Source organism: Staurois parvus, unplaced genomic scaffold (assembly GCF_062004578.1).
Source record: "Staurois parvus isolate SC_StPar_1 unplaced genomic scaffold, SC_StPar_1.0 ptg000900l, whole genome shotgun sequence".
Lineage (NCBI taxonomy): Eukaryota > Metazoa > Chordata > Amphibia > Anura > Ranidae > Staurois > Staurois parvus.
In genome coordinates this window covers 359,664-373,675 of record NW_028318696.1, presented here as the reverse complement: position 1 = coordinate 373,675, position 14,012 = coordinate 359,664, and the positions used below count along the sequence as shown (strand labels likewise).

Here is a 14,012-nt window from a genome sequence, read left to right as displayed (position 1 = left end):
ACAGTCTTTTGTTAAGGATTATATGATCTCCATCACCCGTCTGTTACTGGGTCTGGATTCAATGCCGGGTTCTGGATTCCTGTGCGCTGTAAGTTCATTTTCTGATTTGCTCCGACCTTCTAATGTTTGCATAACATTAATACAACTGCTTCATATGATTGTAGCAACTTAGACCATCAAACTTAACTGATTAAAAAAAAAAAAGCTTTTTTAGCTCCATGATGAACTTTTATCTCTGAAAACAGCTCAGGAGAATTATATATACTATATGGAAAACAGTTTGTGGACACCTGACCACCACACCTACCCATCAAGACTACCAAAAAAGTAATAGAGGTTTGGGCTATACATATGTACACTTTTGATCCAATTCTTCCTTTGCGCCAGGCAATGGCTAAAGATTGCAAGATGATTTCTTGCGAAGCATTAACTTTTCATTTTCCCGACACACATAGACCCAGGTATCCTGTCTTTACAAACAAGGATTACTTTGGCTCTCAGCCTATATAATCCCAAATAAAAGCCAGGATAAGTAAGATTAACAGTAAAGCACTCAAGGAAAAATAAAAAGCATCATAAATATGTAAAATATAATGTACTTTAACTGAGCCTTCATTAATATTTTTGGATGTAAAATTCGGAAAAGCCATCATAATTTAGGAACTCGTGGGGTGTCCTGGAAGCATGGAATAAAAAAGGAAGATATATTCTTGCACCATTATAACTATAGCTGTTGTGTCTGTCTTTTTTTTATATATATTATTTTAATGTGGTTTCTTTAAAATAATATTATTGTGGTCTTCTAAAGGTGAACTATAGGGTATTACAGGCTTATAGATATACATGTGAATGTGATCAGCTTGGTGTTGTTGAGTCAGGTTAGGGGGTCCCCAAACGAGATTTTTCAGATGAGATAATGAGTCCAAATTGATAAAGAAAGGTGCATTTATTACACTGCAGTGGAGATAATATCGCATACAGAAGGTCACCTTGTACGAGGCGCACCAAGGTAATCAATATATCTAATCTCTTTAGCTTTTCAACTGATACATATATAGTCATAAAGTCCGTATATCCGTATGATCGTATAGTTTTAGTCCAATCAGATCCTTATACAGTGAAGGAAATAAGTATTTGATCCCCTGCTGATTTTGAATGTTTGGCCACTCACAAAGAAATGATCAGTCTAAAAATAGAATGTTCGGTGTATTGTAACACTGAGAGACAGAATAGCAACAAAAATTCTAAAGAAATGCATGTCTAACAAATTATGCACTGATTTGCATGTTCATGAGGGAAATAAGTATTTGATCCCCTATCATTCAGCAGGATTTATGGCTACCAGGTGTATTTCATACAGGTAACAGGCTGAGATTAGAAGTATTTTCTTAAAAGGAGTTCTGCTAATTTCATTTTGTTACCTGTATAAAAGACACCTGTCCACAGGTGCAATCAATCAGATTCCAAACTCTCCACCATGGCAAAGACCAAACAGCTGTCCAAGGATGTCAGGGACAAGATTGTAGACCTACACAAGGCTGGACTGGGCTACCAAACTATCGCCAAGCAGCTTGGTGAGAAGGTGACAACAGTTGGTGCAATCATTCGCAAATGGAAGAAACACAAAACAACTGTCAGTCTCCCTAGTTTGCACCATGCAAGATTTCACCTCGTGGAGTGTCAATGATCATGAGAACAGTGAGGAATCATCCCAGAACTACACGTGAGGATCTTGTCAATGATCTCCAGGCAGCTGGAACCAGTCACCAAGAAAACAATTGGTAACACACTACGCCGACAAGGATTGAAATCCTGCAGTGCCCGCAAACTCTCTCTGCTCAAGAAAGCACATGTCCAGGCCCGTCTGAAGTTTGCCACTGAACATCTGAATGATGCAGAGGAGGACTGGTTGAAAGTGTTGTGGTCAGATGAGACCAAAATCGAGCTCTTTGGCATCAACTGAACTCGACGTGTTTGGAGGAGGAGGAGGCCTATGACCCCAAGAACACCAACCCAACTGTTTTGTGAAGGGGATCAAATACTTATTTCCCTCATGAACATACAAATCAGTGCATCATTTGTTAGACATGCATTTCTTTTGAATTGTTTGTTGCTATTCTGTCTCTCAGTGTTACAATACATCTACCATTCGATTTTTAGACTGATCATTTCTTTGTGAGTGGGCAAACATTCAAAATCAGCGGGGGATCAAATACTTATTTCCTTCACTGTATGCTTAACAGCAAGCTTGAAGTTAAATGGGTTTTAAGATCATGTCACTAGTCCAAAATAGAAACTTATGGTCATCCGCCATGACAGTTGCTGGTTCAAACTGGTTTGACCACAAAGTGCTTTTCTTAAACTTGAAACAGGAAGGTAGGCGGTTAGTTCACCAGATGGATGCTTACATCACAGGCACAAACTTCAACTTTCATTTTATAAGAAAAGGAAGGGTAAATACAGTAAAAACTCTTAAAAATGACAGTATATACTGTATGTTTACAAGAACTTTCATTGTAAGACCCCCAATATTTCTACTCAGTGTTTATTAAAGTGGAAGTCCAGTCAAACAGTAACTAAGAATAAACCTACTCTCACCCCCATTTTAAGCCTATTTTATCTACCTTGTGAAATGAAAGCTCTATATATTTACTTATTCTGAAGCCACTCCGGTCTAGTCACATGATTGGGTCCCAGCGGCGGCTTCAGTGTAGAGGAGGGACAGCTGACAACAAATGCCCATAGTAAGCCTATGGGTGACATCACTGCCCCAACTCTACGGCCATTGTTGGTGATCTCTCCTCTACACTGAAGCCAACCACTTGGGAGATCATGTAACCAGACCAGAGCACCCTCAGAATCAGTATGAACCATTTTCCTTCACATGGTAGATAGAATAGGCTTAGAATGGAGGAGAGAGTAGGTTTAGGCTTAGTATTTGACTATACTTACACTTTAAAGAATATGTAAACCCTCAACCCATTCCATTTTGCCTAGTGTGGTCAGCTTTTAAAGTAAAGGGACTGGCAGGAATACTAGAGATTTCACACAAAGGAGGTGTTGCGGATGCAACAGCATGTACTATATACAGTATTGTGTGTTAATATCACTTGAAAAGTAGATGGCACTGTACACTAAGGTTACCAATTGTGCATATCTGTAAAACTTGTTGGTTCTTTCTCTTCTCTCTTTTTATAACCAAGATGTCTGCTGTTACAGTTTGCTGAAATGCTTTGTATGTTTGCAACTTAAGCCACACAAGTAAACCAAGTTCTGCCTCATCACAAGCTACTAGTGTCTTCTCTAACACATAACCAACAGGAGGTAATACAAAGAGAACAGGATACTTTTTGTAATGCAAGTACATGGTGCAGCAGGAATATGAAATGTTGGATTTACATATTGGTATGTTGGTATACATATATAAAAAAGTCCCAGCGCTGCTTCTATACTTCCGATCTCCAATGACAGATGTGTGCAGCTTCTACTATCTTGTGATTCACACAATAATACAGCTAAAAGAAATATCTTAGTGCAGAGCTCCCTTACTAAACGCACCACAATACTAAAGTAAAACAACATTCCCACCAATGAAAATACTCCCTGTGCACAAATACCACCACACAATATGAGAAGTCCATAATCAAATATATATACACAAATAAAATAAAAACATGCAAAAACAAGAACAAAAGAAAAATATCTTGTGCAATCACTTGTGCAATCTAATGCAATTATACAAATACAGATATAAATATTTAAATATCTTATACAATCCAATAGGGATGTGCTTGTCTGCAACATAAAGTGTAGAAACTTCCCACAGTGCTATCACCCTTAACCTCCCTAGTGGTCTGATTGTATACGTCCATATTTCTGTGCTCAAAGCGGTACATTTTTTTGCATGGAAATATGTATTTTTTTATTGTAGGCCTGTAATTTTTAGGAATAACTCACTGAAATCTATCCGAACAAGAGTCTAGTAAACATCCCGGGTATGATAAAACTTGAAACACGAAATCATAAATTATAATTTAATAAATAATCATAAAAAATAATAATATAATAATAAATTTAATTCAATAATATAATCAAACCAAAAACACTGAAATTTGAAATATAGCGCCAAGTTCGCACATCACTGAGCAAAGTCGCAGAATCGTTTTCAGTGTCTGATGAGGAATTTCCCCCACGAATCATTATCACTCAATTCTGCAAGTGGTTCTGATTTACTATCGCTGTTCTCTAGCCGGTCTAAAACTGATTTTGACCTAAAGGGACACTTTTTGGACGCCATGGACGTTTCTCAGTTTCCAGGCAGAAAGAACAGTAAAAATGCAGGCAGGGCACAGGACAAAGCACTCGGGACAAAATGTATGTGAAATGGTTTGATACAGTAATGTTATACTATGTGATTTTAGTGATTTTAGTGAATGTCACTTTTCGTCATTTTCAAATTTCCCGCCGTTTCGTCCCCCGTACGTCCCAACGATCGCAGGGGACGGAACCCAGATGACAGATGCCGGCATCTGCCGGATTACATTGCCGGGGACACTGCAGGAGGGACATCGCGGGAGCGCAGGACAAAGTAAGTGATCGAGGGATCGCAAAGCAGCGTCGCATGGTAAGCCCAAGTGTAGCTCGGGGTTACCGCTTGTGGTACTGAAACTTTACCCCGAGCTACACTCGGGAATACCGCCAGGGAGGTTAAGTAAAAGTGTCCCTCACATATATATAAAAACCAAAGACAGACTCTCTTGAGCAAATGAAGCAAATATTCCAAGAGTGCACCTCCTCCTTCTTGCATGAATCTGGGGCGCATATCACCTTATAAGTTGGACCCCTATAATTACATGTGATCAATACATGTATACAGGGGCGGACTGACAACTCATGGGGCCCCCGGGCAATAGGGGATCATGGGGCCTTTGTGTCCTTGCCCAAACTCAAAAAAGCCTATGATAAAGGTACCAGGGGCATCTCATGGGGTTCCCTACTGACATCGGGCCCTCGGGCAGTGCCCGAGTTTCCAAATGGTCAGTCCGCCCCTGGTGTCAGTGTGAACTTATCTAAGAGGCAGAAACTGTTCATTGCTCAAGGAACCACTAGCAACTTCTGGAGGAATCCTAGGGTTCTGCGGAACCTTGGTCAAGAAACCCTGATATAGGAACTACACATATTAGAGAAAATAAAGCAATTTTCACCCTGTGTTTGTCATATCCACACAGCCAGTACTTTATGCATAATGGATAAGCAAGGGTACCAGGGGCATCTCATGGGGCCCCCTACTGACCCCAGGCCCTCAGGCAGTGCTCGAGTTTCCAAATGGTCAGTTCGCTCCTGCATGTATAGCACTTGAAGTACATTACACCTCTCAGCAGCTTGCATCTGGATACAGAGCCCCTCTTACAAAAGAATAAGACCTCATAGTGCCCTCCACTTTACGAAATAAGACACAAAAACACTGACATTGAATAGGGAATCAATCAGCCTATCCTATAGGTCTGACAAATACCAGTTTCCTCAATAGAACAGAGCAAACTCTGTGATCCCACCAAGCATGATGACGTTGCAGTATGTTATATTAACTCCCAAATAATAATAACTCCCCAGTCATTTTTATTTATGTAATAAGAACATTCCCTATGTAACAATAACTCCCAAACAGAAAAAGGCGTATGTTATCTAAAATATATTCAATTTGTGAATTAAATGTTTATTGTTAAACAAATGAGTGCATTTATTACTTGGAATTTGGCATTTTAAAGAATTTGGCGCTTTAAAGAATTATCCTCCAAATAATTAATTGATAACTTTCAATAACTAAAACCTGTTAACACTCTTACGTATAATTAACAGATACGGCATATTAATTTTAGCTCTTACTTTCAACTTTTATGTAGCTTCTTCAAAACTAGGGGAGTTAATATTACATATATAAAAATGACTGGGGAATTATTATTATTTGGGAGTTAATATAACATACTACAACGTCACCAGACACTTCCATCTATGATAATGATATGATGGGAGTGTCTGCTGATGCCATCATGCCAAAAACGACAGGCGGGTCAGAGACTAGACAAGTCACTCTGCACAGGAAGAGAGCGCAGCAATGATCCCTATGCATGGGATCCTCATCCCCATGACTAAGCTCCATGGGGTGAGTGAAACGCGTTGGGGTGTGGCCTGTTTGGCTGAGACTGACATACACCTTCTTATGGGGTTTTGCAGAGAGGTGTGACTTCCAGGACTTTTCCATTAAATGACCGGTCTGTGTTACAGGAAGCTTCTGAACAGCAGGAATTGCTATATACTGAATTACTGCATGGATCCGGAAAAAAAGAAAACTCAAAGGACATCAAGTTTAAAGGAGGCATACACATGACCCATTTATTTAGACAGGATTTGTTTAGCCTCAATTGCAACTTTAATGTTGCAAAAAAAAAATCCTTGTGTGTACAGTTTGAAATCTACATTGGGGGGGGCAACCATTTTTGCTCATTATATATCCATGCTGTGCTTCCTGCTTACTCTTACAGCATAGTGACTGTGCGGCCCTGCTCCTCTCTTTCTGTGCAAGTCTATCAGTCTAACTGTCCCAGATTAAAAACACCATAAAGGTGGCCAAACATAGCATGAGCATTAATTAGTGATGTCCTTGATTTTGAGTCAAACGTAAGTAAGGAACCCCACGCACTTTTAATAAAAATTTAATTTTACTGTGGGGTCCCTCCTACCCTTCCTACCAGACCTAAAGGGTCTGCTATAGATTATGGGGGGAGAAGGTAGGCCACGCTGTTTTTTTTTTTTTTTTAAATAAAAATGTAATTAAAAAAACAAAATGTCAGTCCTGTTGCAGCAGGTTCTATACATTGTACGGATGTGCAGCTTTGCAGGTAGGTTAACGCCGTGGCGGTATTCCCGAGTGTAGCTCGGGGTTAGCTTTCAGTACCAGAAGCGGTAACCCAGAGCTACACTCGGGAATACCCTGCAGCGTTGCTCCGGGATCCCTCCAGCACTTACCTTGTCCTTCGCTCCCGCAATGTCCACCCTGCAGTGTCCCCAGCCATCTCCTCTGGCCGATGCCGGCATCCGGCTTCCGGGTTCCGTTCCCTGCGAGTGTCAGGGCGTACGGGGGACAGAACCGGCGGGAAATTCAAAAATTTGACATTCACTCAATACACTAAAATCACATAGTAAAACATTACTGTTTCAACCCATTTCACATACATTTTGTCCCGAGTGCTTTGTCCGGCGCCCTGCCTGCATTTTTACTGTTCTTTCTGCCTGGAAACTGAGAAACGTCCATGGCGTCCAAAAAGCATCCCTTTAGGTCAAAAGCGGTTTTAGATCAGCTAGAGAACAGCGATAGTAAATCAGAACCACTTGCAGAATCAAGTGATGATTCGTGGGGAAATTCGTCATCAGACACTGAAAACGATTTTGCGACTGAGCTCAGTGATGTGCGAACTTGGCGCTATATTTCAAATTTGTATTTTTGGTTTGATTATATTATTGAATTGAGTTTATTATTATTATATTATTATTTATTATATTATAATTTATGATTTTGTGTTTCAAATTTTATCATACCCGGGATGTTTACTAGACTCTTGTTCGGACAGATTTAAGTGAGTTATTCCTAAGAATTACAGGCCTACAATAAAAAAACAACATATTTCCATGCAAAAAAATGTACCGCTTTGAGCACAGAAATATTGACATAATCAGACCGCTAGGGAGGTTAAGAGGACCCCCCAGGCATGATATGTAAAGGAATTTTTATTTATTTTTACTTTAAGTAATGAAAGTACTTTTTGAAATGTTTTTTTTCACTGATTCATGCAGAACTCCAAAGACATGCTGGTAGGTGAATTGGATCCTGTCTAAATTGTCCCATGTATGTATGAATGTGAGTTAGGGATCTTAGATTGTACACCCCTTGAGGGTTACGGACTGATGTGAATGTACAATATATATGTAAAGTGCTGCATAGATTGACGGCGCTATATAAGTACCTGAAATAAATAATAAATACTCGAGTCCCCATACCACTTTTATGGCCAATAACTTGCATATAAGCCTTCAAAATGGGCACTTTTGAATTTTCAGGTTTGAGTCCCATAGACTTGCATTAAGTTCGAAGTATGCGGTCGAACTCACGTTAGGTTCAAATGTTCGACCGCAAACTGAACAGGGGAGTGTTTGGCCCATCACTAATGATCTTGACCGATTTAGCAGTCGCCAACAAGTGATCTGTTATCAAATGATACAATACATACAGTATTATTTTGTATTTTGCAATCGACTGAAAATATTGATAAAAAAATATGATCAGTTATAAATATAATCAATCTGTTAAAAGCAATCTCTTCATCAGTCGGAATTCCATTCAATTCATGAAAATATTTGTTCAGTTGATCCTAAGCAATGACAAAATTCCACCAGAGGCTGATCATCTTGGCAGAGTCAGAATCAATTGAGAGCTTCACCACTGGAATGGAGGATATTTGGCGTGCAGTTGTGATTTAATTTGATGGTTGTATTTATCGGCATGACTGGTAGGCAGAGGCTCTGTAGAGCGGGGGCTGTTTCTGTGCTCTCCCCTTAGCCTCTTTAGTCTATGGCACCAGCTGACTGAGACATATTACTGGGAGATAACACAAAGCCTTGGGCAAATCCTGTCTTCTCTTCTCCCACGAGAAATCACAAAGCATCACTTAGACATATTCAAATGAGCTTTATAATTAGATACAAGATTCCTGGGCCAGAAGTCAATGTGAAGCCTGATGCAGATCAAATTGAAGCAGATAAAAAGAAGAAAACAAATGATGCAGTTATTTATTTATAAAACAAAAATGAAATGCTGTTTTAGCTGTGAGTAGTGTAGCTACCTGAATTTGTCTGCCTGTAGCCCTGTACAGCAACACTCAGACTGGGAGAGGGAGGGGCAGCACTACGAACCAATCAGACTGCTGCATTTAGTGATGCTGCGCATGCTAACAGGTGAGAAACAGAAAAAGAGAGGGCCAGCACTAGGAGTCAGATACTGCTGCATTTACTGCCTGCTGACAGGGGGAAAAAATCAAGAGATGGAGGAGCCAATTAGAGCATGCTGACAGATAGAGAAACTGGAAGAGGAAGGGGCTGTACTACACTATATTGCCAAAAGTATTGGGCCAGCCCTCCAAATCATTGGATTCAGGTGTTCCAATCACTTCCATGGCCACAGGTGTAGAAAATCATCACCTAGGCATGCAGACTGCTTCTACAAACATTTGTGAAAGAATGGGTCGCTCTCAGGAGCTCAGTGACTCCAAGCGTGGTCCCGTGATAGGTTGTCACCTGTGCAAAAATCCATCCGTGACATTTCCTGGCTACTAAATATTCCACGGTCAACTGTTAGTGGGATTATAACAAAGTGGAAGCAACTGGGAACAACAGCAACTCAGCCACCAAGTAGTAGGCCACGTAAAATGACAGAGCGGGGTCAGCACATGCTGAAGCGCACAGTGCGCAGAAATCACCAACTGTCTGCAGAGTCAATAGCTAAAGACCTCCAAACTTGGTGTGGCCTTCAGATTAGCACAACAACAGTGCATAGAAGGCTTCATGGAATGGGTTTCCATGGCCGAGCAGCTGCATCCAAGCCTTACATCACCAAGTGCAATGCAAAGCGTCGCATGCAGTGGGGTAAAGCACGCCGCCACTGGACTCTAGAGCAGTGGAGACATGTTTTCTCGGACTGATGAATCACGCTTCTCTGTCTGGCAATCTGATGTACATGTCTGGGTTTGGCAGTTGCCAGGAGAATGGTACTTGCCTGACTGCATTGTGTAAAGTTTGGTGGAGGGTGATTATGGTGTGAGGTTGTTTTTCAGGGGTTGGGCTTGGCCCCTTAGTTCCAGTGAAGGGAACTCTTAATGCGTCAGCATACCAAGACATTTTGGACAATTTCATGCTCCCAACTTTGTGGGAAGAGTTTGGAGATGTCCCTTTCCTGTTCCAACATGACTGCGCACCAGTGCACAAAGCAAGGTCCATAAAGACATGGAGGAGCCAGTTTGGGGAGGAGGAACTTGACTGGCCTGCACAAAGTCCTGACCTGAACCCCATGGAACACCTTTAGGATGACTTAGAGCGGAGACTGTGAGCCAGGCCTTCTCTTCTGACATCAGTGCCTGACCTGACAAATGTGCTTCTAGAAGAATGGTCAAACCTTCCCATAGACACCCTCCTAAACCTTGTGGACGGCCTTCCAAGAAGATCACAGGAGTACTCAGCACTGTCTCCATTCACAAAATGCCTTGTATTTTGTAATGAATACAAGCTGTTTTCTGATTGGACTAGTGGAGATTGTGATGTCACCACCCTAGCTCATCCAATCAGAGAACATTTTGTATTAAAAAAAAATAAAATTTTTTATCATTCTGTGAAGCGAGGGAACCCCTGTGGTCAATAAGAGAAAAGGGAAAGCCACTTGGCACAGGACCCAGAAGATCACAGTGATCACTGTAGCAAAGCTGACTATTACTATGATTGTCTGCTTCCCCAGCGGTTCATCAGGTATGAGATTGGTACCAAGCTGGACCAATGTAAGTATGAAATTAAGAGCATAGCTGAAGTTCAGCTTTACCACTCGCCAGGGGCGAACTGACCATTTGGAAACTCGGGCACTGCCCGAGGGCCCGGGGTCAGTAGGGGGCCCCATGAGATGCCCCTGGTACCTTTTTCACAGGCTTTTTTGAGTTTGGGCAAGGACACAGGGGCCCCATGATCCCCTATTGCCCGGGGGCCCCATGAGTTGTCAGTCCGCCCCTGCCACTCGCTAAACTATTTCCTATCTTAGCCTGGAGCTTTAAAGAGAACCAGTCAGCAATGGATGACCCTACAATATGGAGGCACGTACAGCTTGTATAGGAAAATACTACAGAATATTAATAAAAAAACAAACCTACATTAAATTAAATCTGGAACATGTCAAGTGCAAAATCACATAACACTCTAATGCAAAAAGAGGCAAAAAAAAGAGAAGTAAATTGCAGTGTTTCAGGGGTATAGCAGCTCTTCTTCAAGCAGAGTAAATGTGATGATAGTATAGGAGCAGGGGTGGACTGACCATTTGGAAACTTGGGCACTGCCCGAGGGCCCGGGGTCAGTAGGGGGCCCCAGGAGATGCCCCTGGTACCTTTTTCATAGGTTTTTTTGAGTTTGGGCAAGGACACAGGGGCCCCATGATCCCCTATTGCCCGGGGGCCCCATGAGTTGTCAGTCCGCCCCTGTATAGGAGCAATTGCCCACATTGAGCTAACTAGAAAAGATTCAGCCGATTCACAGGATCTACTTATTTCAATATCTACAGAACAGAAGTTGGCAATAAAACTTTCTAAAAATCAGTGCAATTTGTAAAATTATTGGGGTGGGGAAATTTGTTTTAGGAAAATTGGAGAGGCTTTGCAAATAGCGAACACTGATTCCCTATGGCCTGTGATAGTGCGCCCTCTACTGCTGAAATGTAGTCACTGTATATGATATTGCTTGTTCACAGCTGCAGGTGACAGAAGAGGACCTGTGGATTCGTAGCTATGGTCGGCTGTATCAGAAGCTCTGCTCCACTACCGGGGACATACCTATCGGCATCTTTCGGACTGAAACCCACATGCTGCCAGTTTCAGAGGTATACTTTGACTCCTGCCAGCAGCAGAACCCCCGTATGTATTTATAATTGCAGATGTGCATGTAAAAGGAGTATATTCATAAAGCAGTGAATATGACCTTAATCAAACATTAAATTGGTCGTGTATCACCGCCATGCACATGGAAGATTCACCTGCAGAGAATGTTTGGTGAAGATTCACTGCTTTATGAATCTACACCAACGTGTATCTAAAGCCTTCTTTTAAATATATTTTTCGTTTTGGATTGAGTGGGGAAGAGTTAGAGCCCCTGCCAGGTAGTTTTTTCTTTTTTGCTGCCTGTGTTTTCCAAAAGATGAACTAAAGGCCCATATATCTTGATGATAAAATCACAACCAGTAAAAAAGAAATAACCAATGCGCATGGGCTAGAATATATATATATATAATTTTTTTTTCTAAATATAATTTTTTTTATTTTATTTTTTTTAACACACGTATAAATTATATAGGAAAAATAAGATGAGCAAGAAAGTTTTAAGTTTTTCAGTGTGCCACTGTGGCATAAGAACAAAGGGATATACCAAAAATATTCTAAATCAGTTACAAATCACATGTTCACTCAGGGCCATGAATAAGGGGGTACCACCAGTACTCCTGTACGGGGCCCAGGCCAGCAGGGGGGCCCAGGCAACTTGGTGAGTTGGATGTGGGCAGGGAGGGTGATCGGCAAGGAGTGGGTGAAATTGCTGGAACCGATCCCCTGTATGGCTCTCTCTGCAGCAGCTGGAAGCTGGCTTCTTCTCCTCTCCTTCCCGCTGGCTTTCAGCTGCTGCAGAGAGAGACATACAGGGGATCATTTCCAGTAATTGCCCCTCCGCACCCATCACCCTCCCTGTGCACCATACATTTCCCCATACTTCCCCCCTGTGTGCCCCCACCCCCGCAGTGCTATTAGCTTCCCTCCTTTCCTTCCTATTAGCAGCTGCAAGCACACAGTAGGATCTTTCAGGATGGAGAGTGGGGGAAAGGTTCAGTAAATATGTCACATTCTACCAGCCCCTTTTTTTCCTGGATGAACACAATGAATGCTTGGTACTGATCACCCACTAAGTTCATCCATAACTGAAGCATAGTAAACTTTTTTTGGGGGGGGCTGTCAGGTTGGCTGCATGGGGCCCCGTGGTTTCTAACAGCAGTCCTGTGTTCACCTAAGATCACATGACCTTCAATCAAAAGATACATGTGAAAATAAAATATATATTAAACCTATAGATGTTATAATAAATAGATATTATCTACTCTTATCTATCTATAAAAAATATTCATGTATAAAAAAAACAAAATATAAATATATAGAAAAAGGGACAGACAGCAAGCATATTATTACTACACATGGTTACATTTGAAAACTCATCTATCAAATATAAAATCACCTGGTTGGATCAGGGAACTCATAATTAGAGGGAGCTCGTATTTAATGCAATTAGGTGTCCGTTTATTAAACCAGTGGTAATAGATCGCTGCTCAGTTCTCCGGCATTCTCGGAGAACACAGTTCTCCTGTAAATGCAGTTTATGAAGCGGTGTAGATCAGTTCTCCAAAGGAAGGGAGAACGGTCTACAAACGCTGGAAAACGGCTGATTTTACTATAATCTCGCGAGATTACAGTAAAAGATCAGTTTACTAAGCAGAGGTAAATTATCGCTGCTTAGTTTGCGGTTCCTCCGATTCTCCAGCTCTGGGCTGGAGAATCTGGAGGGAAAACACAGATCGCCAGTGAAGGGCTGACATGGCGCCTCGCTGATCTCCTGAGTGTCATAAATTGTGAATGACCAGAGAATAGCTGCGATCCTCTGAATCATAGCTATTCTCTGTGTCATAAATGGATACCTGTATTTCTATACTTGAATCATTTTGAGTAAAGTACAAGCTCCCTCTAGTGGACTGCCAGTTTATGAGTTTCCTAATCTGATCAGGTGATTTTATGTTTGCTAGTTATTATTATTATTATACAGGATTTATATAGCGCCAATAGTTTGCGCAGTGCTTTAAAAAATAAAAGTAGATATTACAGTTACAATACAATTTGGTACAAGAGGAAACAGAGGGCCCGGCTCGTTAGAGTAAGATCAGTTTTCAGATTAAATCATGTGTAACATGCTTCGTTTTTATATATATATTTATTGTGATTTTTGTATATCGAAATGTTTATATAGATTTTATTTTTACAGTCACATTTATCTTTTGAGTGATGATCATGTGCTTTTAGACAAACGTCATTTTTCTAATGTACCGTGTGATTGATATGAAATATTATTTGTATATACATTTGTTGAATGCAGGGGAGGGAGTACATGGAACCCACCCACTT

At 41.1% G+C, this 14,012-nt stretch overlaps 1 protein-coding gene across 1 annotated transcript in view; it reads left to right on the top strand.

The window, feature by feature from the left end:
- Nucleotides 1-14,012, top strand: part of LOC149442223 (potassium channel subfamily T member 2-like) — a 419,624-nt gene that overhangs the window by 381,454 nt on the left and 24,158 nt on the right. Inside the window, exons 26-27 of the mRNA XM_089656330.1 lie at nt 5-88; nt 11,552-11,680. Coding sequence (XP_089512456.1) covers nt 5-88; nt 11,552-11,680 — 213 coding nt within the window. The remainder of the gene's footprint in view (nt 1-4; nt 89-11,551; nt 11,681-14,012) is intronic.